The 27,627-nt window shown below is 45.6% G+C and overlaps 1 protein-coding gene across 1 annotated transcript in view; it reads right to left on the minus strand.

Moving 5' to 3' along the window:
• Positions 1-27,627, minus strand: part of sema5ba (sema domain, seven thrombospondin repeats (type 1 and type 1-like), transmembrane domain (TM) and short cytoplasmic domain, (semaphorin) 5Ba) — a 180,032-nt gene that overhangs the window by 49,495 nt on the left and 102,910 nt on the right. Inside the window, exons 6-9 of the mRNA XM_056290159.1 lie at positions 21,515-21,577; positions 20,661-20,759; positions 20,231-20,444; positions 3,716-4,001 (exon numbers count right to left, since the gene is read on the minus strand). Coding sequence (XP_056146134.1) covers positions 3,716-4,001; positions 20,231-20,444; positions 20,661-20,759; positions 21,515-21,577 — 662 coding nt within the window. The remainder of the gene's footprint in view (positions 1-3,715; positions 4,002-20,230; positions 20,445-20,660; positions 20,760-21,514; positions 21,578-27,627) is intronic.

The following is a 27,627-nucleotide window of genomic DNA, read 5'->3' on the forward strand; positions in this document are numbered from 1 at the left end:
ACGGTAAGACTACTGATACTGTCACAGCATATTCTGTCAAATGGGTTTCAGAGCGGGCGCAGCCTGACACAGTGGTACCGCAGCTCATTTCAAGGTGGATTTGGTGTCATCAGGTTGAAATGATGGGACTAGCAAGTTGTGTAAAATGTGAAATATCATCAAAAACTATGAGACTCTACTCACACGGGTGCCTGGCACACCATTTATCACTGAGGTCAAATCTGATGCTACACTAAGCCAATAACATATTTTCCATGAATCGGATGGGGTTTGAGGATTTCTGTGTGATTGTGGTTCAGCGGGTGTGTGCACGCTTGCATGAACGCATAACCAGGTTTTTTGTTTTTGTTTTTTTTGGGGGGGAGGTTCCTCATTTTCCCCCCAACTGTATCTGGTCAATCAGCCCACTCTTCTGAGCCGTCCTGGTCACTGCTCCACCCCCTCTGCCGCTTCTTTTCACCTGACAGTGAGGAGTTTCGCCAGGGAGATGTAGCGTGTGGGAGGATCATGCTATTCTCCCCAATTCCCCCTCCCCCCTGAACAAACACCCTGACTGACCAGAGGAGATGCTAGTGCAGCAACCAAGACACGCACCCACATCCAGCTTCTCACCTCCAGACACAGCCAATTGTATCTGTAGGGACACCTGACCAAGCCGGAGGTAACACGGGGATTTGAACCAGTGATCCCCGTGTTGGTAGGCAGCGGAATAGACCGCTACACCACCTGGATGCCCCATAACCAAGTTTGACAAGGCTACTTCCTCTACCTCCCCCTCAGTGACATGGCGCCCCGCGAGAGGTGGCGAAGTGGAAGCAGGTGAGCAGCTTAGCGGTAAGATCACCTGCCGAAAGCTGAAACAAGGTTCATCATTAGCTAGAGAGATGGCACGTTAGCCGCTTCAAGAGAAGAATCACTGCGGCGGTGGCGTGCCACCTCTCTGAGACTGTCACGGCAGAACGCCACCAATGAGGACGTGGTGTTAATTAAATGGTCCAGTCTTGCTCTGGGGTATTAAGTCAGCCCCTTTCAATGAATGTTAAAGCTTTTGATGACATAGCTGATAGATGGGCTCTGTTAGCCGCGTCACATCACCACTCTATTACAGTAGAGCTGCTCCCTTAATTCATTCCTCGCTTGTCTCCTAACTGACCTGGGAAAACATGGATGGGTGACGCCAACATGCAGGATGTCAACCTGCGACTTTATAGATTAGCAGTGGGAATAAAGGGAAGGGCACGAGAGGCCGGCCAGTCTACACTATTGAGTCTCAGCCCAAGTCCTGAACATAGAAGATAAGTTTGCGCTTTCTTCCCAACTCTGTCCCCCCTTTTTACACCTCCTGAGAGCAGCTGTGAGCCTGTTCAATTTCGGGTGGACAGATGGAGACAGTGTTTATGGTGATTGCATTACCATATCGAGCCCCGGTGGGGTGGGCGGGATGTTTTTGAAAGGAGGCTGTGGGGTTTCGCTCCGAGAGGCACAAGGATGGCAAATACAGCCAAAAGCCTTCAGCTCAATGTGAGGTTCTTGTATTTTCTTCTCTGTTCTCTCGCTCCCTCGTTCTCTCGCTCTCTCTCTCTCTCTCTGTTTCTGTCCTTATAGCTCTCTGATATCTTTTCTATCGCTCCTGTTTGCTCTTTTATTCTTTCTATCTCATTCGGCTCTGTTCTGTTTCTGTCTAAAGATGGTGGCTGCTTGATGGAGGGCAGCCATGTGGTGGCAACCGCCAGCAGCGTAATGGCTGAGAGAGCAGAAGGTGAGAGGGAGGATTTGACTTTTCCCTTGAAAGAGCACAGAATAAATCTGAATACCAACAACTGTGCTCTCTCTCTCTCTCTCTCTCTCTCTCTCTCTCTCTCTCTCTCTCTCTCTCTCTCTCTCTCTCTCTCTCTCTCTCTCTCTCTCTCTCTCTCTCTCTCTCTCACACACACATCACACACACATACACAGATGTACAATATGTATGTACAGTGAACACACTAGGAGAATGTTAGTCATGACCGAGGCATGTCACTGTCTAGTCAGGTGGTTGGACTGAACATCTGCCAGGAAATATATTGTATGACAAAATACAGTGTACACACAAACATTCCAGTGATATTTGACAGTTCAAGCTTGATGTGCGAACTTGAACTAGAAACTGTGAGAGCTAAACACGAGAGGTTCAGGTCAGTAGCATAGTGATATCAATTTGACTGACAGATTTCTTGAGAGGATATGTTTATGTAACCTTACTGGGGTTTGAATTTCCTGTCACCATCTTGACTGAAATAAAGCCTCCTCATCTGTCTCACCTTTCTCATTATATCTGTTGAACAAGAGGGCGGCGCGATAACACTTTTAATGAACATTAAAAAAAAAACATAACAAGGCCCCCCAATCCGAGCAGCTCTTCTCCATGTCTCTTCTCTCTATAATGAGGCGTGTGACACCCAACCTGAAGCAATACAACGCTGCAGTGTGCACCAGTCTGTCAGCATGAAGGCAGCCTGGCTGAGAGATGACTGTTTCCATGCTGATCATTAGCAGTGGCAGGTAGCTCAAAACTGGATAACACTGCCCATCTCTACCACCACCACCACCCAATAATGAGTTCAATTTTGGAGAAGCAAAACTTTTATCTTTGTCTTTAACTTCGTCATTGCGGTGTAAAGCGTTCCAAGTCAAAGCAAAGGGGTTTGTGTCAGCGTTTCCCCCAGATATTTCTCCGGTTAAGGTTGAGAGGCCTCTCCACTGCAAATGAATTTCTTTTCTTTTTTGGATTTTTTTTTGCCCCTTATTCTTCCCAGTTGTATTTGGCCGATTACACCGCTCTTCCGGGCTGTCCCAGTCGCTGCTCCACCCCCCTCTACCGATCCAGGGAGGGCTGCAGACTACCACATGTCTCTGATACATGTGGAGTCGGCAGCTACTTTCACCCGACAGTGAGGAGTTTCGCCAGGGGGATGTAGCGCGTGGGAGGATCATGCTATTCCCCGTTCCCCCTCCGCCCCAAACAGGTGCCCTGACCAACCAGAGGAGGCGCTAGTGTAGCAAACAGGACACATACCCACATCCGGCTTTCCACACGCAGACATGGCCAAATGTGTCTGTAGGGATGCCCGACCAAGCCGGTGATTTGAACCAGCAATCTCCGTGTTGGCAGGCAACAGAATAGATGGCTACGCCACCCAGATGCCCCTGAAATGAATTTCTTTTTCGCAGGAGCAGGACCTTTACTTGGTTTTGCTCATCCCATCCCTTTCTGCGGTGGGGTTTTCCCTCCAATGGTCTTACATGTACTTATGTCCTTGCATGCGTATGAATGGGGCGGGCAGCAGTGTGCATGCCATGTCGGCCGTGTGTTTGTTCATTCATGTGTATGCACACATGTAGGTTCACATTCTTCAGTAAAATAACCACCATTTGAAACATCTGCTATTTATAAACGGACCGATAGTGGGGAGTTAGAAATAAACAAATGTTGAATGATAACACTCAAATGACTCTCAAAGAAATACTGCAGTCGCTGGTAGAGCAATAAAAAAAATTGAAAAGAAAACCTGCCCCAGACTGAAATATTGTTATTCGAGGGAACAATAAACACCGTTTAATTAATTATCGTCTTCCTCAAAATGAATGTACTGTATAATCTGGAATGACAATGTTCCCATACCATTGTGTGCGTCTCCACTAACGCTAATTAATGTATATGTATGTGGGCATTACTTACACGTTGGTGGTGAATATGCCGTAGATGAGGTCTTGCTCCGGCAGGTAGAAGGTGCTCTGTAGCTCATTGTAGTAGAAGGGGATCTCCCCCGAGCGCGAGCAGTTGAGCCGAGCCTTCATGAAGGTGGTCCAGGTGTCCTCCAGCAGGAAACGCCCGCCGATGTCGTTCTTGCAGACACGTGCCACACGGGAATAGACCGTCTTGCCGCAGTCGTGCTCCACGGCATTTTCCCTCAGGAAGAAGAATGTGAACAAGCCAATGTCATAGGCCGAGATGAAGTGAGGCTCTGCCGAAGAGAAAGGGAGAGAGTCGGTGCAAAATCACAACCGGGTGGAACACGAATACTTCTGAAATGTGTCTTCTTTTAGATCTCCTTGCACCCTTGCTCTCCTTATTGTTATTATTATCATGATTATTTTTTTATTTTTTGGGGAATTTTTCCCCGACCAGCCATCCTGGTCACTGCTCCACCTCCTCTGCCGATCCAGGGAGGGCTGCAGACTACCACATGCCTCCTCCGATACATGTGGAGTCACCAGCCGCTTCTTTTCACCTGACAGTGAGGAGTTTCACCAGGGGGACGTAGCACGTGGGAGGATCACGTTGTTCCCCCCAGGTCCCCCTCCTCCCTGGACAGGCACCCTGATCAACCGAACAGAGGAAGCGCTAGTGCAGCGACCAGAACACATACCCATATCCAGCTTCCCACCCGCAGACATGGCCAATTGTGTCTGTAGGGATGCCCGACCAAGCTGGAGGTACCAATTTCCTAATTACCCCTCAGGAATGAACAAAGTATTTCTGATTCTCATTCTGATTCTGTAACACGGGGATTCAAACTAGCGGTCCCCGTGTTGGTAGGCAGCAGAATAGACTGCCACCCGGACGCCCCTGCTGTCCTTATTATTGATGCTGGCAATCTAGGACTTTTTGACTGTTGATCCAATCCAGAGTTACTGCGGGGCAAAACATCTAATAATAAAGGCCCGAACATAAAAATGTGTAACAGAGAAGAGGAGACAGGCTAGAAGGAGGAGAGCAAGACACAGCGAAGGAGGTTAGAAATGGTAAGACGATAAATCCATCTGATGGTAAATCCATGGAGCCAATCCGGTTCGACGGGACGTCCATGTATTGTTTTTTCATAGCTGTGTGGGAGGGCGAGTGATTTATTGCCCTTCTAGACAGACCAGCCACGGACAAAGCGAAGGGAATAACAGTTTGAGCAGGATGCCGATATCATCCGCTGTTAACCATTTACTTTTTATGGAACGCTCATCCATCGCTGCAAGTGTACAAGTGTATGAAAAGCACGCGTCAAAGTGTAAACGTTAGCATCCCTGGCTATACTTAGTCCAATGCACATCAAGTTTACGTGTGAACCGGACTGTGTCGAAAACCACTCACGTGTGTGCGGGCAGAGACAGAGCGCCTTGGCGGGTAACATCTCGACCCCGAGGTTAAAGGCTCATCCTTTAACATCTGACAACCTGAGATTAAGCAAGCATCTGCCCGTGTCCTTGAGCCGGCGGAGCCATACTGTTGTTTTCCCTACTCACAGACCTGTCTGGAGGGGATCTGCTGATTGATTACAACAGCAGAGTATTTGTACTGCCATAGTCGGGATGTGTACACGTCAGAAAAAAAAGAAGGTTTTGATACCATTGCACGTGAAGAAATGATCTGCAGAGTTATTTGAAGTGCAGATCAGGTGGACTGGTAAGGGATGCACGGTGTTGTTTTGACAACTTCTTACTGGGGCTTTGTTGTACTAAGCTTTCCCCTGATGCGGCCGGGCCCAGAGAAGCAGTCCTCACGTACACAACGAGGAAAAACAACATGACTGCTGCTGTCACATGTGTTGTCTGCCACACACATACAAACATAACAAACAATATTAAAGCGATATTTAAACACACACACACACACACGCAAATGCCCTCCCTTTTTCGTTTTGGATTTTTCCCCCTTTTTCCCCTCAATTGTACTTGGCCAATTACCCCACTCTTGCGAGCCGTCCCGGTCGCTGCTGCACTTCCTCTGCCGATCCGGGGGAGGGCTGCAGACTACCACATGCCTCCTCCGATACATGTGGAGTCACCAGCTGCTTCTTTTCACCTGACAGTGAGGAGTTTCACCAGGGGGACATAGCATGTGGGAGGATCACGCTATTCCCCCCAGTTCCCCTTCCCCCCAGAACAGGTGCCCCGACTGACCAGAGGAGGCACTAGTGCAGCAACCAGGACACATACCCACATCCGGCTTCCCACCCACAGACACGGCCAATTGTGTCTGTAGGGACGCCCGACCAAGCCGGAGGTAACACAGGGATTTAAACCAGCAATTCCTGTGTTGGTAGGCAACGGAATAGACCGCCACGCCACCCAGATGCCCTGAGATGCCCTTTTTCACCATGGAAAGCCTCTGAGGGGCAGGTGAGGCTGTTTTTAAAGGAATAAGGTCAGGAGACGGAGCTGGGCTGTAGCAGTCCTTTAATTCTATTAATGAGCTGTGATAAAAACAACTTTTTTTTTAGATACTATGTTAATCCCCGTAGGGAAACTACACTGTGCATTTAATCCATCCCAGCTGTGTAGCTAGGAGCAGTGGGCAGCCGCCGTCCAGCACCCGGGGACCAACTCCAGTTCCTCTTGCCATGCCTCGGTCAGGGGCACAGACAGGAGTATTAACCCTAACATGCATGTCTCTTTGATGGTGGGGGAAACCGAAGCACCCGGAGAAACCCCACCACAGACACGGGGAAGAACATGTAAACTCCCCGCAGAGGATGACCCGGGATGACCCCCAAGGTTGGACAACCCCGGGGTTCGAACCCAGGACCTTCTCGCTTCGAGGCGACAGTGCTGACCACTAGGCCACCTTTCCGCCCAACTTATGAACTCTGAATGTATGCTCAGAGCGGCTGCAGAGGAAACTGCTAGTGACAGAGTCAGATCCCTCCTTTCTCTTCCGCGACCAAAATAAATAAATACATAAACAAATGCAGTCATCCGTGTGACTGTTATAACCGTCTAAAGCTATAAATGGTGGTCAGAATATCAGGGGTGTTACACACTGCGGGGTGTTACACCCTGTATTTATTTGTCCTTGCAAGCATAGTGGTTCTTCGCATTTGGGTGAGGAGGAGAGCCTGAGGGACTGACGTGGGGGAGGTTGAACAATAATGCAGGCAACACATCATTAAAGGGCAATAAGCAGACTCACCCCTCCTGACAGGAAACTGCCCTGGGTCAGATACACAGCGTGAGGCTTTGCATTGACTCTGCCTCAGCAGCTCCGACCTGTGGTTAGCTTGGTTTAAAGAGTTTGTGTGGCGCTCGGTATTGTTTGTATAAACCTGCTTAAATCCGGTGTTACCAGAGATCAAGACCAAGCCAAATGCAACGCAGGTCGTGTATGCTGTTATGGGAACCAACGAAGAGGAAGTGTGCCACGACTACCAACAACAATTCATTATTGTTATTCATTTTCACACCACGTAGTACTGGAAAATGTACTTTTACTGTGTGCGTGTAACTCTAATACTAAACGCAAACATAAAACTGGCTTAAATGAATGAAAGTAGCTTCACGTTGATGTCGGCCCTTCCTCGAACCGACACCCTAAATGAGAAAGTATGCCGGGAGGCCCTGACAGTAGAAGCAATTTTTGAAAACAAAACCAATTTTTTGGAACGAAAAAACAAGAGACATTTTACGATGAATGGTGATTTGTAAAATACCCATGAATAAATGACTCCTTGCTACGTTTCAAGTCCTGCCTGTTAAACTGCGCTGTAAACTAAACTCACTGCAAGGCGCATGCTTAGCACATTACTTATCATCATCACTACGCATGATTACCCAGGCTAACATTTATTACTTCTATCCACACAAGACATAATTACTGGTAAAACTCACTAACAAGCTGTAGAGAACGTACCCTCCACTTCACCCGGTTCAGTGGCGCTGACACACATGTCTCTATATGAAGGTGAATGAGTGGCTTCCTGGGTCACTGACAATGGCTGTTATGAATGATGAGGTGATAACTAACATAATTTATTATGGACTGGACTTATTAAAGCAAAACCACACGTGAAGACACAAATGGTTTGTTTTTGGGCTCCCATGCATGTGCACATTTGCACATGCATGGGAGCATTTGTGCTTGTGGATGCATGGGTGTGTATATCTGAGATTGGGATACTGTATAACTGTGGCTCTACAGTACATAGATGCATGCATGTGTGTGTGTGTGTGAGAGACATCATTCTAGACAGGATAGGATACACACAGGTGGACTCACAGAAACACACATAATCATACACACAATTTGCCCTCCTCTCTACTGCGCCATGCCCCCCCCCCACCCAACCCCAAACACACCCAAACACACACATGCAAATATATAGACACACAAACACTAGTAACTCCCATCCCAGACAAAGCCTGTGACCTTCTGCGAGTGCGATGGAGCACTGCTCCCAGTAGATTTAGGCTGTGAATCAAAATCTAATTTCCAGTACCCAGCCTCCACAGTTCGGAAGGACCCGTAGACAGGAAGGAGGTCTCGGATCTAATCTATCTGCTCTCTTATTGGATTGGTAGCCTGCCAGGTGTAACCGACTATTTGATATAATGCATTTGAATAAAGCTGGGGAAATACTTGTAGATCCGCACACAGGGTCCTTGCGCACGTCCCCAGGGAGTCCAGATTTTATGGGACTGCACCACATCCTGCAACACCCCAACTCTGCAGGGACGGATGCAAGGAACCTGTTTGTGTGTGTGTGTGTGTGTGTGTGTGTGTGTGTGTGTGTGTGTGTGTGTGTGTGTGTGTGTGTGTGTGTGTGTGTGTGTGTGTGTGTGTGTGTCTGTGTCTGTGTCTGTGTGTGTGTGTGTGTGTGTGTGTGTGTGTGTGTCTGTGCACGCGTGCGATTACAGGGAAGCCTGTTTTCCTGTGTCAAAACACACAACCGTACTTGTGTGTTATGCCATAAACGATTGAAGGTATGAATCTGACAGTATTTTTCAAGCACCTAGCTGAGTGGTAAACAGTTTGTGTAGTCGGGGGCGGGGGCAAGGAAAGACGGGAGGGAACTCGACTAGGTCTGGAACAAATGCTGTTGGTCCACAAATCAGACAGTCATCAATGACAGGGAGTTAGAAGATCTGCTAGTGAGACCAGAGAAAATAGTACGGAAGGCATTTAAGGTTGTTGTTGAGAATTTTCTTGGCAACTACAGAACCAAACTACATTGAGCTGCTTGACAACATGCCTTGAGCATACAAAACCGTGAAGTGCAACATGTCACTGAAAATTCATTTCCTGCATTCACACTTGGACGTCTTCCCTGCTGATCTTGGTGCCGTCAGTGATGAACATGGTGAAGGGTTTCGCCAGGACATTGCAACCATCAGGGCAACGGGAATCCATCAGTGCTGGCCGACTATTGTTGGACACTGACACAAGAGGCACCAGATACTGAGTGCAGATGAAAATCAGCTGCAAAACATTTTAAGCTCAGTTGAACTAACACAATGTGTCAGCATCATTATGCCATTAAACATGTTAAATTCAATAAAAGTTATTTTAAGGTTTCTCCAAATTCCTACGATACAACAAATCTGAGATCATTTTTGTGTTCAGCTTGACATTGTCTATTTTTTTTCAGGGAGCAAAACGCTTGAAAAAATTTGTTGTCCATTGTATTAACATAACTAATTCATCGATTAATTATCCATCCATCCATCCATCAATATCTGAACTGCTTATCCTGCTCTCAGGGTCGCGGGGATGCTGGAGCCTATTCCAGCAGTCATTGGACGGCAGGTGGGGAGACACCCTGGACAGGCCGCCAGGCCATCACAGGGCCCACACATTCACACCTAGGGACAATTTAGTACGGCCAATTCACCTTACTTATAGTACATGTCTTTGGACTGTGGGAGGAAACCAGCCCCCCCGGAGGAAACCCACGCAGACACGGGGAGAACATGCAAACTCCACACAGAGGATGACCCACCAAGGTTGGATTACCCTGGGGCTCAAACCCAGGACCTTCTTGCTGAGAGGAGACCACGCTAACCACTGCGCCACCGTGCCACCTCGATTAATTAATGTTAATATGATTATATTATGTCGGCTCTCATCTTGAGTCCCTGTCTCTCACAACTACGAGTCAAGCAAGAAATCTTGGCGTTATCCTGGACTCAGATTTAGATTTCAATAGCCACATCAAATTGGTAACCTCGTCAGCCTACTACCACCTAAAAAATATTGCTATCTTCAGAGACATAATGTCCAAACAAGATCTAGAAAGGCTTACCCACGCTTCATTTCCAGTAGATGAGATAATTGCAACAGTCTGTTCACAGGTTTGTCAAAAAAAGCTATTCGGCAACTCCAATTTACTCAGAATGCTGCTGCTAGGGTCCTAACGAAGACTAGGAAATTTGATCACATTACACCAGTCCTAAAATACTTACACTGGTTACCAGTAAGTCAGAGAATTGATTTCAAAGTATTGCTGTTGGTCTATAAATCACTTTGTGGCTCTGGGCCCAAATACATCTCTGACATGCTTGTGTCATATGAACCTTCTAGGATCCTTAGGTCATCCGGGGATGGGCTATTGGCTGTCCCAAGAGCTAGAACAAAACATGGTGAGGCAGCATTTTGTTATCATGCTACACAGACCTGGAATAACCTCCCAGATGATATCAGACAAGCTCCGACTGACCCTGACCACTTTTAAATCAAAGTTAAAAACCTTCCTATTTTGTACTGCTTACTTATTTTTTGTCTGTACTTTTGCACTTTTTAAGATTTTTAATTGTAAAAATTGTATACCCTTTACCTTTGTAATTTTGTCACTCTGTAAAGCACTTTGAATTGCCCTAGTGTATGAAATGTGCTGTACAAATAAAATTGCCTTGCCTTGCCTTATATAATACAATATAATATAACATAATACACTATAATTATATCTTCAGGAATAATCTTAAGGGATATAAAAGGAGTGATGATATACAGGGGAAACTTTCTGTGAACCGTAAGCAGGACACAAATAGCGCAAAGAAGTGAAGAATGCAAGGAGTGCGGAGGTAAATATTAAATGGGTAAAAAAAGTTACTCTATATACATATAGTTGGTGGTTATGTACAGTATACAGCCTGTTCATACATACAGTAGTGAGTAAAATGTATTGCAAATTTGTATTTTAGACTGAAAATGATATGTAGGTACAGTGGGTATTATAGTGTTCCCGGGTTATTGCACAGCGCCACAGTGAGTTAACTGTTCATAAGTGTGATGGCTAGGGGGAAGAAACTTTTCCTGTGTCTAGTGGTTTTGGTGTACAGTGTTCTGTAGTGCCTACCAGAGGGGAGAAGTTGGAACAGGTTGTGTCCAGGGTGTGAGGGGTCTGCAGTGATTTTCCCTGATCATTTCCTGACTCTGGAGGTGTACAGGTCCTGGATGGTGGCAGGTTGGCACCGATAATCTTTTCTGCTGACCTGATTGTCCGCTGTAGTCTGTTCCTGTCCTGTTTGGTGGTCAATCCAAACCAGATAGTGATTTAAGTGCAGAGAACAGACTCAACAACTACAGTGTAAAACTGGATCAGCAGCCCTTGAGGCAGGTTGTATTTCCTCAGATGGTGCAAGAAGTACATCCTCTTCTGGCCCTTTTTGATGACTTTGTTGATGTTGGTCTCCCACTTCAGGTCCTGGGAGATTGTAGAACCCAGGAACATGAACATTTCCACAGCAGACACATTGCTGCTGAGTATGGTGGTGGTGGTGGGGGGGGCAGTGATGTGGGGCTCCTCCTGAAGTCCATTGTCATCTCCACCGTTTTGAGTGTTTTCAGCTCCAGGTTGTTGTAACCACACTACAGGGACAACTATTCGGCCTCCCGTCTGTTTGCAGACTCATCTCCACCTCGGATAAGGCTGATGACATTTGTGTCATCTGCAAATTTCTGGAGTTGAACAGACAAGTCTCCTGAGGTGCTGTCATTGATGTAGAGGGAGAAGAGCAGTGGGGAGAGCACACATGCCTGACGGGCACCAGTGATGACTGTCCAGGTGCTGGATGGGATTTTCCCCAGCCTCACCTGCTGCCTCCTGTCTGTCAGGAAGTTTGTGATCCGCAGGCACAGTGAGTTGAATTAGCTTGGCGAGTAGGGCTTCTGGGATGATGGTGTTGAACACCGAGCTGAGGTTCACGAACAGGATCCTTGGGTACGATCCCTGGGGAGTCGAGGTTTTGCAGTATGTAATGCAGTCCCACAACATCTCAACTCCCCAGAGACATACACAAGAACCCTGTTCATGGATCACCAAGTATCTTCCTTGCTTTATTCAAGTTAGGTCAATTTTATTTGTATAGCCGAATAAAAATTTGCCCCAGGCGGTTTTACAGCAGCACAACATCCTGTCCTTAGACCCTTGCATCTGATAAGGAAAAACTCCCTAAAAAAAAACAACCTTTAACCGGGAAGAAAAAATAGGAAGAAACCTCAGGGAGGGGAACAGAGAAGAGATCTCTCTTCCAAGACGAACAATGTGCAATGGATGTTCTGTGTACACAATTTACAGAATACAACACCTGCACGATATCAAACAGTTGGTCACACCTGGCAGGCTACCAATCCAATAAGAGAATAGATAGATTAGATCTGAGACCTCCTTCCTGTCTATGGGTCCTTCCAAACTAAAAAGGCTGAGTACTGGAAATGAGATTTTCATTCACAGCCTAAATCTACTGGGAACAGGGCTCCATAGCACTCACAGAAGGTCACAGGCTTTGTCTGTGATGGGAGTCACTAGTGTGTGTGTCTATATGTTTGTACACATGTGTTTGAGTGGGGGGTGGGGGGCATGGTACAGTAGAGAGGAGGGCAAACTGTGTGTATGATTGTGTGTTTCTGTGAGTTGTGTATATCCTATCCTGTCTAATTATGTCTCTCTGTCTCTCTCTGTCTTGCTCTCTCTCTCTCTCTCTCTCTCTCTCTCTCTCTCTCTCTCTCTCTCTCTCTCTCTCTCTCCCCTCTCTCTCTCTCTCTCTCTCTCTCTCTCTCTCTCTCTCTCTCTCTCTCTCTCTCTCTCTCACACACACACACACACACACACACACAGCTAAACTGGCCCTGTATGGTGGGAACTATGTTGTGTGCAATAATTTCATCCTCTCCCTGCTGTGAGGAATGATTACATTGCTCATTGGCTCCTCAGTCTATCTATTCCTCCAAGACTAGATCCTCCTTCACCCACCATTCCTCATACCTCTGTCATCCCCAACACCACCATCACTCACACACATATAGGCACGTATATATATAAACACACAAACGCATATGCAAATGCAAACACACAAATACAGGTGCATACACAACAAAAAACAAACGTGTATACACACACACACACACACACGCACACGCACACACACACACACAAACAAACTAACTAACTTTCCCTTTCATACTTTCTAACCCTCATCACACACCCCTGCATCCAACCTCCTCATTTGTTTTCCCATATTCCTCTCCTCTGCTCGGCCCACGTCTTTGATGTTGGCCTTATCCTCTATAACCGACTTCTAATCTGTCTTCCCCCGCAAAAAAAAATCACACACACAAAAAAAAACCTCTCCAACACCTCTGTGGATCCTGGATCTAAGGCATGTATAATATGAATTACCACAGATTACTGGCTTATCATTTGAAAGGTCCGTCTAAATTTCTGCAGAAGTCGGGGCATTTGTATGTGGAAGGATTTCTACTGCAGTCGCATCCAGGGGAGAAAGGCACAGCGTCGGCACCAGGGAGATTACTGACACATGTATATCAGATCATCTGCCTGTTTTATTTACTGCTACAGTCCGTTGTTCTACGGTTTCATTTAAATAAATACCTCTTGTATTTCAGGGTGTGTTCCAGCTGTCTTTATACATGCTGTAATGCAGCCTCATCAAGAAAATAAATCTGGACCCTTCTGCTCTCTCTAACGTCAGGTCAATTTCTAGTTACCTTTTCTGTCTTACATTTTGGAGAGAGTAGTTTTCATCCAATTGCAAACATTTTTAGATAACCATGGCATTTATGAAACGTTTTAGTCTGGTTTTAAACCATGCCATTTTAATGAAAGAGCTCGCTTAAGTTTTTAATGATCCTCTCTTCACTCTTGATTCAAGGAACTCTGCTTTTCTGGTTGTTTTAGACCTGACTGCTGCCTTTGACACTGTGGAACATAGGATCCTATTATCATGTCCCGAACACTACCTTGGCATCAAAGGTACTGTTCTCAAATGGTTTGTCATACCTGACAAATAGGAGTTTCTCGGTTCACATGGGCAAATACTCCTCCACTACAGCCTCACTTACTTGTGGAGTCCCTCAAGGCTTCATTTTTGGCCCCATCCTCCTTTCATTGTATATGCTGCCCTTGGGGTCAATTTTTAAGAGGCATAATACCCTTTTCATTGTTTTGCTGATGATATACAAATTTATCTGCCTTTAAAAACAAAAAGCAAAGATTCAATGCACCCTTTGTTGAACTGTTTAAAAGATGTCAAAACTTGGATGAATTTAAACTGTCTCAATCTTGGAAATAATCATGGAAATAAGCTGACCTTGTTATGTTTGAACGACCTGATCTTTTGGACGACTCTGATGGTACTCTTGGCCCTTTAGCTCCTTACAATCGATCTTTTGCTAAGGATCTTTTTTTTGAGGAGGGGGGCTTCCTCCTTTTTCTCCCCAACAGTACTTGCGAATTACCCCACTCTTCCGAGCCATCCTGGTCTCTACTCCATGCCCTCTGCTGAGCTGGGGAGGGCTGCAGACTACCATATGTCTCCTGCGATACATATGGAGTCGCCAGCCGCTTCTTTTCACCTGACAGTGAGGAGTTTTACCAGGGGGACACAGCGCCCTTTTGTATCTGTCTAAGTTAGAGAATACTACTGGCATTGTATGACTGCCGCTTATCCCTCTCATAGCCTCCCCTTCTCATCCACCCTTGTATGTCTTTGTTATGTTTATCTGTTGTATTGTTTCACTACCGTTTATTGTAAAATGACTTTGAGTGTTAGAAAATTACTATATAAGTTGGATTTATTATTATTCCCCCAGTTCCCCCCGAACAGGCGCCCCAACCGACCAGAGGAGGCGCTTGTGCAGCGACCAGGACGCATACCCACATCCAGCTTCCCACCCGTCGACACGGCCAATTGTGTCTGTAGGGATGCCTGACCAAGCCGGAGGCAACGAGCAGATTCAAACCAGTGATCCCCATGTTGGTAGTCAATGGAATAGACCACTACGCTACCCGTACACCCTTTTGCTAAGGATCTTGGTGTGATTTTTGACAGCTCCTTCAAATTTGATAGATTAGTTCAGCTGTCAAAACTAGCTTTTTTTCAGTTAAGCCTTTTAACCAAGGTAAAGCCCAATGTCTCTCCCAAAGATTTCAAGAGTTATTTGGGTTTTTTTTTTAAACAAGGTTTCTTTTCAATTTTCAAACACAAACTTATCAAACAATGGACCAACAACAACAACATCCCCCCCCTCCACACACATACACACACACTGCCCCCCACCCTCCCCATAGACCCATACAAAATCCCCCACCATACTCCAAACCTTGCCTGGCATGCCACCCAAAACAACATGAATTAAATTAAACCACAACCATAACCATAACCATAACCATAAAACCATAACTTTAACAAAAACTAACAAAGTAAACAAGTAACAACCACAAATTAAATGAAAAAAATAAGAAAAAAAATTAACTAAAAAAAACTAGTAAATAAATAAGCAAAAGGTAGAAGGATAAAAGAAATGAGAAGATTTAGATTTTGAGCCCATCAACCCCAGCCACCAACCGAACACCTAACTCCTCCAGAAAGTCTAAAAAAGGGCTTCCATGTTGAGTGGAATTTGGATATGGATCCTCTCATGGTATAGCTGATCTTTTCTCATTTTAATGATGGTATGTCCTCTGCAATCCAATGTGCAAAAGTAGGAGGGGAAGCCTCCTTCCATTTGAACAGTATCAATCTCCTAGCTAATAGAGTGGTGTAGGCCAACAGGTTTGCTTGAGTTGCATTTTAATGTGTACTAGCTGGAACGACCCCAAAGATGGCACTCAGATGAGAAGGTTCAAGTGGGAAATATAAACAGCGGCCAAGGCCTCAAAGAAGGAACGCCAGACCTAAGTTAGTTTCGGGCAGGCCAAGAATATATGTAAGACACTGGCAATGGCTTGTTTGTACCTGTCATATGTTGGCTCTAAATCTGGGCTAATTTTAGCCAATTTCTCTTTGCACCAATGAAGGTGGTGCACTAACTTTTAACTGGATTACACCATGTCTTCTGCATATAGAGGAGGAGTGTATCCTCTTAATTACTAGATTTCAATTCCTCTAGAATGGACATTTCCATATCACTCTCCCATCGATTTTCTTAGGGGTTCAAGTGGCATTTGGCCAAAAGTATTCATTGCATAATACCATTTATTGATATACCCTTTTTTCAGCAGAGGCTCCAGGCATGGGTGCAAGTCCATGAATACTGGGATGGTATTCAATGCTTTGTCTGTGCCCCTGTCCATAGGGTTAGTAGATGTGTCAGGAAAGTGCATCTGACATAAAATTTTGCCAAATCATTATGCAGATTGACAAGACCATACCAGATCGGTCGAGGCTCCATACAGGATCGGTCAAGGCCCAGGTTAACAACAGCTGCCATTGGTGCTATGCCCTCACTGGGTATCAATGGAAACAATAAAATCCACTGTGGTGACCCCTGAGATACAGGGAACAAGCTGAAACTGAAGACCCTTTTTCAGCAGGATTAATTTTAATAATGTGGTCCAATTGGGTCTTTGGAGGCAGAACTGGGAAATGATTAAATGTATATTGAGTAAAATCACAAATCTGTAAATATCTGAAAAAGTGACTTCGCGGTAAATTAAACTTTTCTAGACAGCTGATTGAAAGCTGCAAAAGGGTCATCAATAAATAGGTCCTCCAAAGTGAATATTCCATTGAGTCTCCAAAGCTCAAAGGCTCGATCCGAAATAGAGGGGACAAAAACATGATTTTTTTTTTTGTAATAAGGGTACCAATAGGGAGATCTTTAAATTTGAAAGCCTGTCTAAATTGTTTCCAAATCTTGATAGACTCACATATGACTGACTGGGTTATCAGTAAATTTGGATATAGGATGAGACCAAGGGAGTGCTGAGTAGAAAAGAGAGTGCAAAGATACATGAGAGACAGGTGACATCTAAACGGCTAACCAACATGGAATTTCGGTGCCTGTGAACTTAGACTGCCAAAAGGACAGCACCCTTACATTATAAGACAAGTAATATTGCTGAAAACTTGTTAAGGCCAGTCCACCAGCTTCACAGGGTTCCTGAAGGACCACTTTGCACATCCAAGGCAGTTTTTCATTCCATTAAATGATGAAGTAAATGTATCTAGCAAAGAGAAGAATGTCTTTTTAATATAATCTGGTATAGATTGAAAGAGGTATAAAACTTTGGGTAAGTTCACCTGTGAGAGATAGAGGGAGCCCAGACCAACATTCTAGATCAAGTTTAGTACAGCCTAGCAGAGTTAGAAAGTTACGTTTAAAAATATCATTATATCCCCATGTTACAACAATGCCAAGATAAGTAAATTTGTTAGGTGAAATCTTGAACAGAAGGGAGCTAAGCAGACATTTATCTGCCACAGAGTTAATTGAGATCAGTTCACTTTTATGTAAGTTCAGTTTATATCTGGAAAAATTTCCAAAATCATTCAATAATGTCAAGCTCTTGGGGATGCAGATTAAGGGATCAGATACAAAAACCAATAGGTCATCAGCAAAAAGTGATACCTTATGTTCCTGGTCTCTATGAATACCACGGATGTTGTGGTTGCTACGCAGGGCTACGGCCCGAGGTTCTATTGCTATTACAAAAGAGCAGGGGGCTTAAGGGGCACCCCTATCTAGTTCCTCTGTGTAACTGGAAAGAGGAAGATATTATATCATTTGTAAGTACTGAGGCCTTGGGAACTAGTACAGTAATCTGACCCAGGATATAAAATGATCACCAAAACCAAATTTTTGCAGAGTAAAAAAAAGATAATCCCACTCCACACAATCAGAAGCATTTTCTGCTTCAAATGATACTGCACCTCTGGGGTTTGAGAAGGCTTATGATAAAGAATGTTAAAAAGATTATGAAGATTAAAAAAAAGTGCCTGTTTTTGACAAATCTAGTCTGGTTTGGGGAAGCACTGTCTCTAGACGATGAGCTAAGGCTTTAGCCACTATCTGCACATCAATATTAAGTAACGAGATACATTGGTAAGATGAACAATCAAGGGGATTCTTTCCCTTCTTGAGCAATATAGACACTGAGGCCTCACATAACAATGGAGGGAGAGTGAGCGCTGAATGATTCACCCAACATTTTGGCCAATAGTGGGGAAAGAAGCTTTGAAAATTTCTTATAGAATTCTTATAGAATACTTATAGATTATATTATAGATATTCCATTCTTATAGAATGGAAACCATCTGGCCCCGGAGACTTGTCACTCTGCATTGTTCCAATTGCTTGCATTGTTTCAATTCAGAGATGGGCTCCTCGAGTCTATCTTTAACATTCACATCAATGGAGGGGATCTCAAGTTTTTGGAAAAAAGAATCCATTAATGACAGATATTCAGAAGTATAAAGTTTTGAATAAAAATTACAAAATGAATCATTTATTTCCACGGTGGCACTGTGGTTAGCACAGTCACCTCACAGCAAGAAGGTCCTGGGTTCGAACTCCGGGGCAGTCCAACCTTGGGGGTTGTCCCGGGTCATCCTGTGTGGAGTTTGCATGTACTCCCCGTGTTTGTGTGGCTTTCCTCCAGGGGCTCCAGTTTCCTCCCACAGTCCAAAAACATGCAGGTCAGGTGAATCGGCCATACTAAATTGTCCCTAGGTATGAATGTGTGTGTGTGTGTGCGTATGTTGGCCCCGTGTGATAATCTGGCGGCCTGTCCTGGGTGTCTCCCCACCTGCCGCCCAATGACTGCTGGGATAGGCTCCAGCATCCCTGCGACCCTGAGAGCAGGATAAGTGGTTCGGAAAATGGAATGGAATGGAATCATTTATTCCATCATGGTCAGTAGTGGCTATACCCGAGGGAGTGCGAATTTCTACTATGGTTTGACGAGCCGATGCTTTGTGAAGCTGATGTGCAAGAATTCTACCGAATTTATCCCCCTGTTCATAATTAGTGGAGGCGCTGTGCATGTCCGGTCGACAAAACTTCAAATTCTGTTTGGAGGGAAAGACGTTTTTTATATAGGTTGGTTGATGGGGAAGTGGCATAAGTTCTATCAAGGTCAACGATTTCATTCTGTAAGGCTTTAATACATTGCATTTTACATTTTCGGGCATAGGCAGAGAAAGACATAATTTGACCCCTCATATAAGCTTTTAATGTTTCCCATAAAGTTGCCATGGATATGTCTAGGGTTCGATTTAATTCTAGAAATGAAATAATTTGATTAGACAGAAATGTGATGAAAGCTTTATCAGAAAGTAGGAGAGAGGTAAAATGCCATGGTCGGAGAAATAAGAGTTGGTTTTTAAGTCGCTGCTTAAAAACCCACCTCTTCTTGTCGGCTTTCAATTCGAGTTGAGCTTGACACCTTGATTTCACCTTCTGTTGTACCACAAATTGTTTTATTATTATGTTTATTGTTTTCTTTTATTCTTATTTGTTATTCACTTTCATTTTTGATTATTACAGCATTTTAGACCTGTTCAGCACTTTGGTCAGCTGTGGTTGTTTTAAATGTGCTTTACAAATAAATGTTGACTTGACTTGACAACTGCAGTAACGCCAACTGTGACAGGAAGATTGGGCTTCGTCTTGTCAGGCCCCTCCTATGTCCTGCAAGTCCCTCACAAAGTAGGTGTTCCCCCGCACAGCTCCTACACAAAAATGGTATTTGTAATCTTTTTAAAATACGCCTCTCTAGGGTTGACCTCGTTTGGCTGGAACAAAAGGACAAATTGTGTTGGATCTGGAAAATGTCAACTGCGTTGATTTGCTGTTCCAGGTGAGGCCAAGGAAAACACCTGAAGTAGTACATTTCCATGATTAAATTTACACATCATTGTCTAACTACTGAGGCTCATGGGGATTACTGAAAATCCTAAATGGTTTTGGGTGTGATCAGATTGCTAATCCTATTCGACTAGATTTCTCAGACTTCATGAAGGAACATGACCCCGAGAAACCCAGTCAGAAATAGATTAAAGTTGACACTTGAACCAGTGCAGTTCGGCCCACCTGATTAATAGGTGACTTAAGCATAGTGAATGAAATACATCTTCAGGAACCCACAACAATCACAGCCACCTGATCAGTAAACAGAGTGTGTGTGTGTGTGTGTGTGTGCACTTATGTTTGTAATGTGTTCTAGGTGTTGACATGCTTCTGTACCATTGAGCCATTTGGAGTTGTACTGGGCGGTACGGAGCGGGGGCATGCCACCCAGGCTGCGGTAGATGACAGGGTCACGGCCGGAGAAATCGATGACGGTGGCAGCATACAGCTCGCCGCTCTCTGTCACCACTGCTGTGGAGTTGTGGCGCGGATCGTACGGGCAGCGCGCCACGCCATTCACTCGGTCCACCACATTGCTCATATTACCCACCTGGAAAAGACAGACAGATAAAGAAACAGATCAGCAGACAGACAGACAGACAGACAGATAGATAGATAGATAAAAGGTCCAGGTCAGGGCCTTCTAAACAGCTTTTATTACAGATTACAGCACACACACGCACACACACACACACACACACACACACACACACACACACACACACACACACACACACACACACACACACACACACAATCCACATACCTCTCTGGTGATACAGAGGGGCTGGAAAGCGTTGGTACCACAGGTCATGACCTCAGTCTTATTGACCAGTAGGACTCTGATGTAGTTCTGACATTCCACCTACAGGGAGTGGTAGAGGGGAGGGGTTTTTAAAAAAAAGCAGGTACACTGTGCTTACAACATATACAACAATACAGCAGAGCCTGCAGAGCCTTGACTCGTAGTGAACAGGTTTGTCTGTATTCTTAGTCAAGCTTTGGAGAAGAGCTCTGGGCAGAATCCACTCATAAGCCATTGGCACAGAGAATTAAAATGAATTCTTTTCATGCACAAGGCCATTTTTCCAGAAGTTGCTGGTTTATAATTTAAGCAAGAGCATTTTGTGAAATTGGAGGAAATTGGCTGAAAAAAACAGGGTTTTGTGTTTTGTGAATTGAGGTCACTGCTATCAGACAAGTTTCTGACAGACGTGATTGCGTGCTTTTTCCTGTTTGGTTAGGCCATTTCTCTGTAGGCGCCTTCAGTGATAACACCAACAAGGTAATCAATTTTCACAAAGAAATAATAAAAACAGAGAACTGATAGCAGTGCTTATCAGCTCTTTTTTGAGGCGAGCTTATCTTGATTAGTTTACTTAATGACCCCATCCTGCCTGGAGTTCGTCGGTGCTTTTCCACAAGGCCCTTTGCCTTCATGTCATGGAAAAAACAACTCTCGACTGACGGTCCGAAATTGTTTCCTCACTTGTGAGGGACCCCACGAGGGTCCATAGGGAATTCTGCATCGACTAGAAGATAGCGCGGGGCCTTTTCCCAACCCGTTTGACAGGTGGTTCAGACAGGAAGTGATATAATCGGGGGTGGGAATGACGCTACCTCTGTTTTTCCTTTGCTCTGACAGGACCTCCTGGTTTCCTCGTCCGGTGCCCATTCCGTCACCTAGGCAGCAAAAACAAAAGAAAATTAGCCCCAAAGGTGAGAAAAAGGCTCAAAAGCAGCCAACTCAACCGGCCCCATCAGTCTCCACGTAACAGTTATGCAACAGTTGACTGTTGCTAGTATTAGAGGCATGCACAAAAAGATGCATGAAAAGACATTAACCTCATTGCTGTTTGTTTATCATGTAAACACAGCGACTGGTGTGCCAGCCAACGGCTTTGTTGCAGGAACGGGGAGCGGTGGGGAGCGACGTACCCAACTACACAGTTGAAGGGCCGAGGATTGAATTAGCATGTAAATAGCTTTCTCTCTCTCTCTCTCTCTCTCTCTCTCTCTCTCTCTCTCTCTCTCTCTCTCTCTCTAGTCCTCCTACTAAAGAGGAAAGTTTTTAGTACTCGCACCAGCTATGCTGTCCTCCTTTCTCCTACTGGCCAATTTTATTCCTCTGGGCTTCATTATGGATGCAAGAAGCAGCACTTTGGGACTGTGCCACAAATAAACACACACACACCCACACGCACTCAACATTCAAGCAGGCTTCTTGGCTACCAGCTTGGTGACCACTGGCTCTTGTTTAGAGGCTTGAGAAGAGCCCCCCCCCCCCATCCCCTCTCTCTCTTTCTCTCTCTGTGTCTGTCTCTCTCTCTCTCTCTCTCTTTCTCTCTCATGGGCATCAGTTTGTGTTTAAGTCTGGCTCACTAAAAATAACCCGCCTCTGACCCACTGAGAAAGGGGCTGAAAGTGGCACACACTGGTTTGGCTTGGCTTGGCCTGGAATGGCCGGTCCAAAGGGCCAGAGTACCCCTTGTTCTGTGTTACTGGCCTCATCCTTTCACCTCGTTCTCGCTCCCATCTCCACCTATCTTCTGATCTCTGCTCCCGGGTGGGAAGGTCATTGCTCGAAAAGTCGGTTACTGTGGATGCCTCATAAAACTCCCTCTCTCTCTCTCGCTCTGTCACTCTCTCTCTCTCTCTCTCTCTCTCTCTCTCTCTCTCTCTCTCTCTCTCTCTCTCTCTCACACACACGCACACACACACACACACACGCTCGCTCACGTTCCCTCACACTGACAGTTCAGCAGTACCATGCACAATGTCTCAAAGAGGATTTGACCTCCTACTGAATGTGGTCACCATGTGGCTGAAATCCCTGGCTGGGACAAGGGGACAGAGGGAAAATGTCATAACTCCAGACTGAATGAAGTCGGCCAACTCGGGGGCCAACCGAGAGTAAACACCAAACTGGGTCAGTGTTTCTCTCAGGACCCGGGGCCAAGCAAGCGCTGTAGCGATTCATTACGGGGAGCCGGACAACAGTAAACAGCGATAGGGAACCTAAAGATGACTCACTGTGTCTCTCATCTTCAGCATTTCCCCAAACCATGAACAGTCTCGGGTCGATTTAATTTGTTGGGGAGAGCTATTGTGAGTTTGAATTTGAATTTGTCCTCCAGTAGCATTGTCGAGGTGTTAGGGACCCTTGTTTTGTTTTGATTAAAGCTCATTGGAATGGAGCGGATGAACTGCAGCTGAGCCAGAAGCCTCGGTGAGGAACACGCCGAGGAAAAGATAGTTTTCAAGTTAATAAGGTTTCCCAGAAAGTGTAGTAAATAGTGTGTCTTGGGAATTTAAAAAGAAACAAGAAGTTATAACCACGTTTAATAGTTACTCAAGTGAAACGTAGAAAAACCCCCTGCTTCCCTGCTTGAGAATAAGTAGAACTTAAATACATTAAATGCTGCCTTAAAGCTGGGGGGTCCAGAAATAGCTGTAATAGTTCATGTTGATGGCGGGGCATCTTAGGCTAAGGAAATGTAGATGAACTCCGCCTGCAGGGCAGGAAGTTCATGATTTTGGTGGAGTACCACTCTCCATATATTCTGATTAACCAGGACTAATGACTCGTTGGTAATGAGCAAGCAAAATGCAGTTATGCTTCATAGTGGGACTTCGTCATTTTTTATTTTCTGATTCTATTCTCGGACTGATATTTGATATTCACTGAACTGGTTGTGAGACTGCATAGTGCTGACCACAACACATTCTGTGTGTGTGTGTGTGTGTGTGTGTGTGTGAAAACAGTAAAAATGCTATAAATTCCCACTTCATTCTGGGATTTCTTCATTTCTTTCTGATTGTATTCTTAGATTGACATTTTCTATTGAATTGTAAAAAGACTGCATAGTGCTGACCATGTGTGTGTATGTGTGTGTTTTTGTGTGTGTGTATATGTGTATGTGTGTGTGTGTGTGTGTGTGTGTGTGTGTGTGTGTGTGTGTGTGTGTATAAAAACAGTAAAAATACTTTAAATTCTCACTTAATTCTGGGACTTCTTTCTGATTGTATTCTTAGATTGACATTTTCTGTTCAATGGTTAAGCGATTGCATAGTGCTGACCACAATATATTCTGTGTGTGTGAGAGAGAGAGACAGACAGACAGACAGACAGACAGAGAGCGAGGGAGAGAACAGGGTATAAACAATTTAAGTTCCTCTGTATCTCCGCTGACCAGTAGGTTTGAATCAATCCAAAAAGAGATTTTGTTCCCTCACTCTGGCTTCATTTCAGGGTTACAAGTTTAAAATTGAATCAATTAAAACAGAAAGGTGAGCGGACTCTCGTCTCAGTTAAGTTCTATACAGATGACGCCTCCGCATCCTGCAGCCAGAATGTGCACGGAGAAGGCTGGGAGGAGCAGATAAATTCATTAGCAGTGTATAAAACTATGTTTAGCTCCCACAGCCTGTGGAGAAAGTGAAGCCCTGGCCCACAATGATAGCTCCGGCTTATCTCCCTGTCTCCCTCGGCAGCTCCGTTCAATTAACCTGCCTCAGTCTGCACCGGAGAGAAAGAGAAAAGGGAGAGGGGAGACAGGGATGGAGGTGGTTGTGGTGGTGGGGGGTGTGCACATGTGATTGGTGATTAAACCGAAACTTTGGCTGAAGCACCGATTGAGGGGCTGAAACTGGGCAGAGGAGCTGGTGCAGTCACGCTGCTCAAACTGCAGCTCAGCAGTGCCCCAACTGTCGACAGCGAGCCCAAACCCCTTCCCATGGGCCTTTCGGGGAACAGCACAGCACCTGCCATTCTGATTGTAAACCCGCCCACTTCAGAGCTGTCAATCACTCGGCCCGTTCGAATGAAAACACTGCTCCTCCATAGCCCCTGCGTGTCAGCCCCTGACAGCCTGGCTCTGGAAGGGATGGGGTGACATCATTCTAAACACAAGCGCACACACACACACACACACACACACACACACACACACACACACACACACACACACACACACACACACACACACACACACACACAGAGTGATGGATGCCTTTGCGATGAATCATGGCTTGGTTCATTACCATCTTTTCGGCAGGGCTCCGTCTCCAAGGATCCCGTCGGCTTAACCCCCTGACCTTAACCAAAGCACAGCCCTTCTCTCTCTCGCTCTCTCTCTTTCTCTCTCTCTCTCTCGCCCTCTCTCTCTCTATCTATCTCACCCTCTCTTTCTCTCTCTCTTTCTCGCTCTGCTTGTGTCTGTCTAACTCTCCCTCTCCACACCACCTTGGAACAAAGCCATGCTCACACACTGTGCTGCTAAGAATACCAATTCCGCCCAGACGTCCTCTCCCTTAAATACCTTCACACTATACCAAACCCTGAATGGCCCGCCTCACATCAACAGAGTGGATAAAAGGCTGCATAATGTGTAACCAGGGTTGAGGAAATGTGTGTCAGAATGGTGGTGGGGCCAAAATTGCCATTGCATTGCTTATGTTCCAGTGAGGGTACTCAACAGAAATAAGAAAGCCACTTTATTTTTATTTATTTTTTTATCATTGTACAGTTGTTAGGTTGTTAGGTTGTTAGGTTCTCTGCATTTAACCCATCCCATTGTATAGCAGCAGTGGGCAGCTGCAGCACCCGGGGACCAACTCCAGTTCCTCTTTCCATTGCCTTGCTCAGGGGCGAGTATTAACGAGTATTAACCATAACATGCATGTCTTTTTGATGGTGGGAGGAAACCCACGCAGACACGGGGAGAACATGCAAACTCCACACAGAAAGGACCTGGGGCGGCCGGGGGTTCAAACCCAGGACCTTTTTGCTGTGAGGCAACAGTGCTAACCACTGGGCCACCATGCTCAGCGAAGCCAAGAGACCACATGGTGAAGAGGAAGAGGAAGAGACGGGGGAAATCGGTGCACTACGCTAAATTATGATCCTAACCTGACAAAAACTCAAATATTGGGATTCCCCCCCACCCTTTTCTCCCCATTTGTATCTGGTCAATTACCCCACTCTTCCGAGCTGTCCTGGTCACTGCTCCAGCCCCTCTGCCGATCTGGGGAGGGCTGTAGACTACCACATGCCTCCACCGATACATGTGGAGCCGCCGCCATCCGCTTCTTTTCACCTGACAGTGAGCAGTTTCACCAGGGGGATGTAGCATGGGAGGATCACGCTATTCCCCCCAGTTCTCCCTCCCCCCTGAACAGCCCCCCCCCCAACTGACCAGATGAGGTGCTAGTGCAGCAACCAGGACATATACATCCGGCTTCCCACCCGCAGACACGGCCAATTGTATCTGTATGGACCCCCAACCAAGCTGGAGGTAACACGGGGATTCAAACCAGTGATACCCGTGTTGGTTGGTAGGTAATGAAATAGGCCGCTACGCTACCTGGACAGCCAAAAATACTGGGTTAAGTAGTCACAAAATGCACTTATATATATCACAGAACTGATGGGGGAAAAATGCAGTCAGAAAGCAATGAGAAATAAGTCAGGACATGCTTTGTGTGTTGTCTATAACATGGTCCCCCATCCACAAAACGTCAGATAGTAGTGAGAGCCAAGTCGTGTCAGCTGTTTGACGACAACGACTTGGAATATGGCCCTGGGTCTCCAGAGCCTGTTTATTATTTTTGTCCGCAGACTCCGATGAGAGTGAATTTCCATCTATTAACAAGGCCAACAACCGTATGCACTCCCTGGCATCCATTCCCCCTCCAAACTCAAGCCCGGCACCCAATTCCTCCCAATTTTCCCATTTCTTAGATGGCAATAAGAATATTTTGCCCCCTGGCACCTTTTTCTTTTTTAAAGGAGGAGGGGGAAAAAAACCATGAATTTTTCATAAGCAAATAAAATTGCAGAGAATACAATTAGCGGCAGGGAAGAGGATTCATCATTTTTACTGCAGAAGGATGGTGGTTCGGCTGGGAAATGAATTCTATTTTTACGAGATGGAGGAGAGAGAGGGAGAGACAGAGAGAGGAGGAAATACTAATGGAGCGAAGGAGGGCCTTTGAGCAGCAGTGATGGAATTGAGGTCCTTGTTAAAATGTGGTACTGTGCTGATAAGGCCACCTCTCGCTGACACATTACTAGCATCATGTGTGACAGCTAATTACCACTCGTGAATATAGCAAATAGGTGTGTCATGGGAGCGACGGCTTTTTAAATAGGAGGCGTTGAAACAAGGGCTATTTTTTTAGGGGTTCAGTGTGGTCCAGACAGATTTGCACGAGTGCACTGAGGTACACCATCACATTAAATATGGACAAGAATAGATAGCATTTACTGGCGGAAAATGTACATTCAAAACCCTATTCAAATATAACCTACATCCAGTGTTTCCCCTGGAAATGTCGTATTAGTGGGCGGGGGTGGAGAGGTGTCATCTAAATGTTTGTCTGGCTAATTTTCTTTACTCCATTTAGTCATCATGTCAAGGCTACGGTTAAACCGTTGCCATGGGTGGTATGGTGGCGCAGTGGTTAGCGCCATCGCCTCACAGTAAGAAGGTCCTGGGTTCGAACCCCGGGGTTGTCCAACCTTGGGGGTCATCCCAGGTCGTCCTCTGTGTGGAGTTTGCATGTTCTCCCCGTGTCTGTGGTGGGTTTTCTCCGGGTGCTCCGGTTTCCTCCACCATCAAAAAGACATGGATGTTAGGGTCAATATTCCTGTCTGTGCCCCTGAGCAAGGCAACAGGAAGAAATAACTGGAGTTGGTCCCCGGGCGCTGCACGGTGGCTGCCCACTGCTCC

The sequence above is a fragment of the Lampris incognitus genome, chromosome 11 (assembly GCF_029633865.1).
Source record: "Lampris incognitus isolate fLamInc1 chromosome 11, fLamInc1.hap2, whole genome shotgun sequence".
Taxonomy (NCBI): domain Eukaryota; kingdom Metazoa; phylum Chordata; class Actinopteri; order Lampriformes; family Lampridae; genus Lampris; species Lampris incognitus.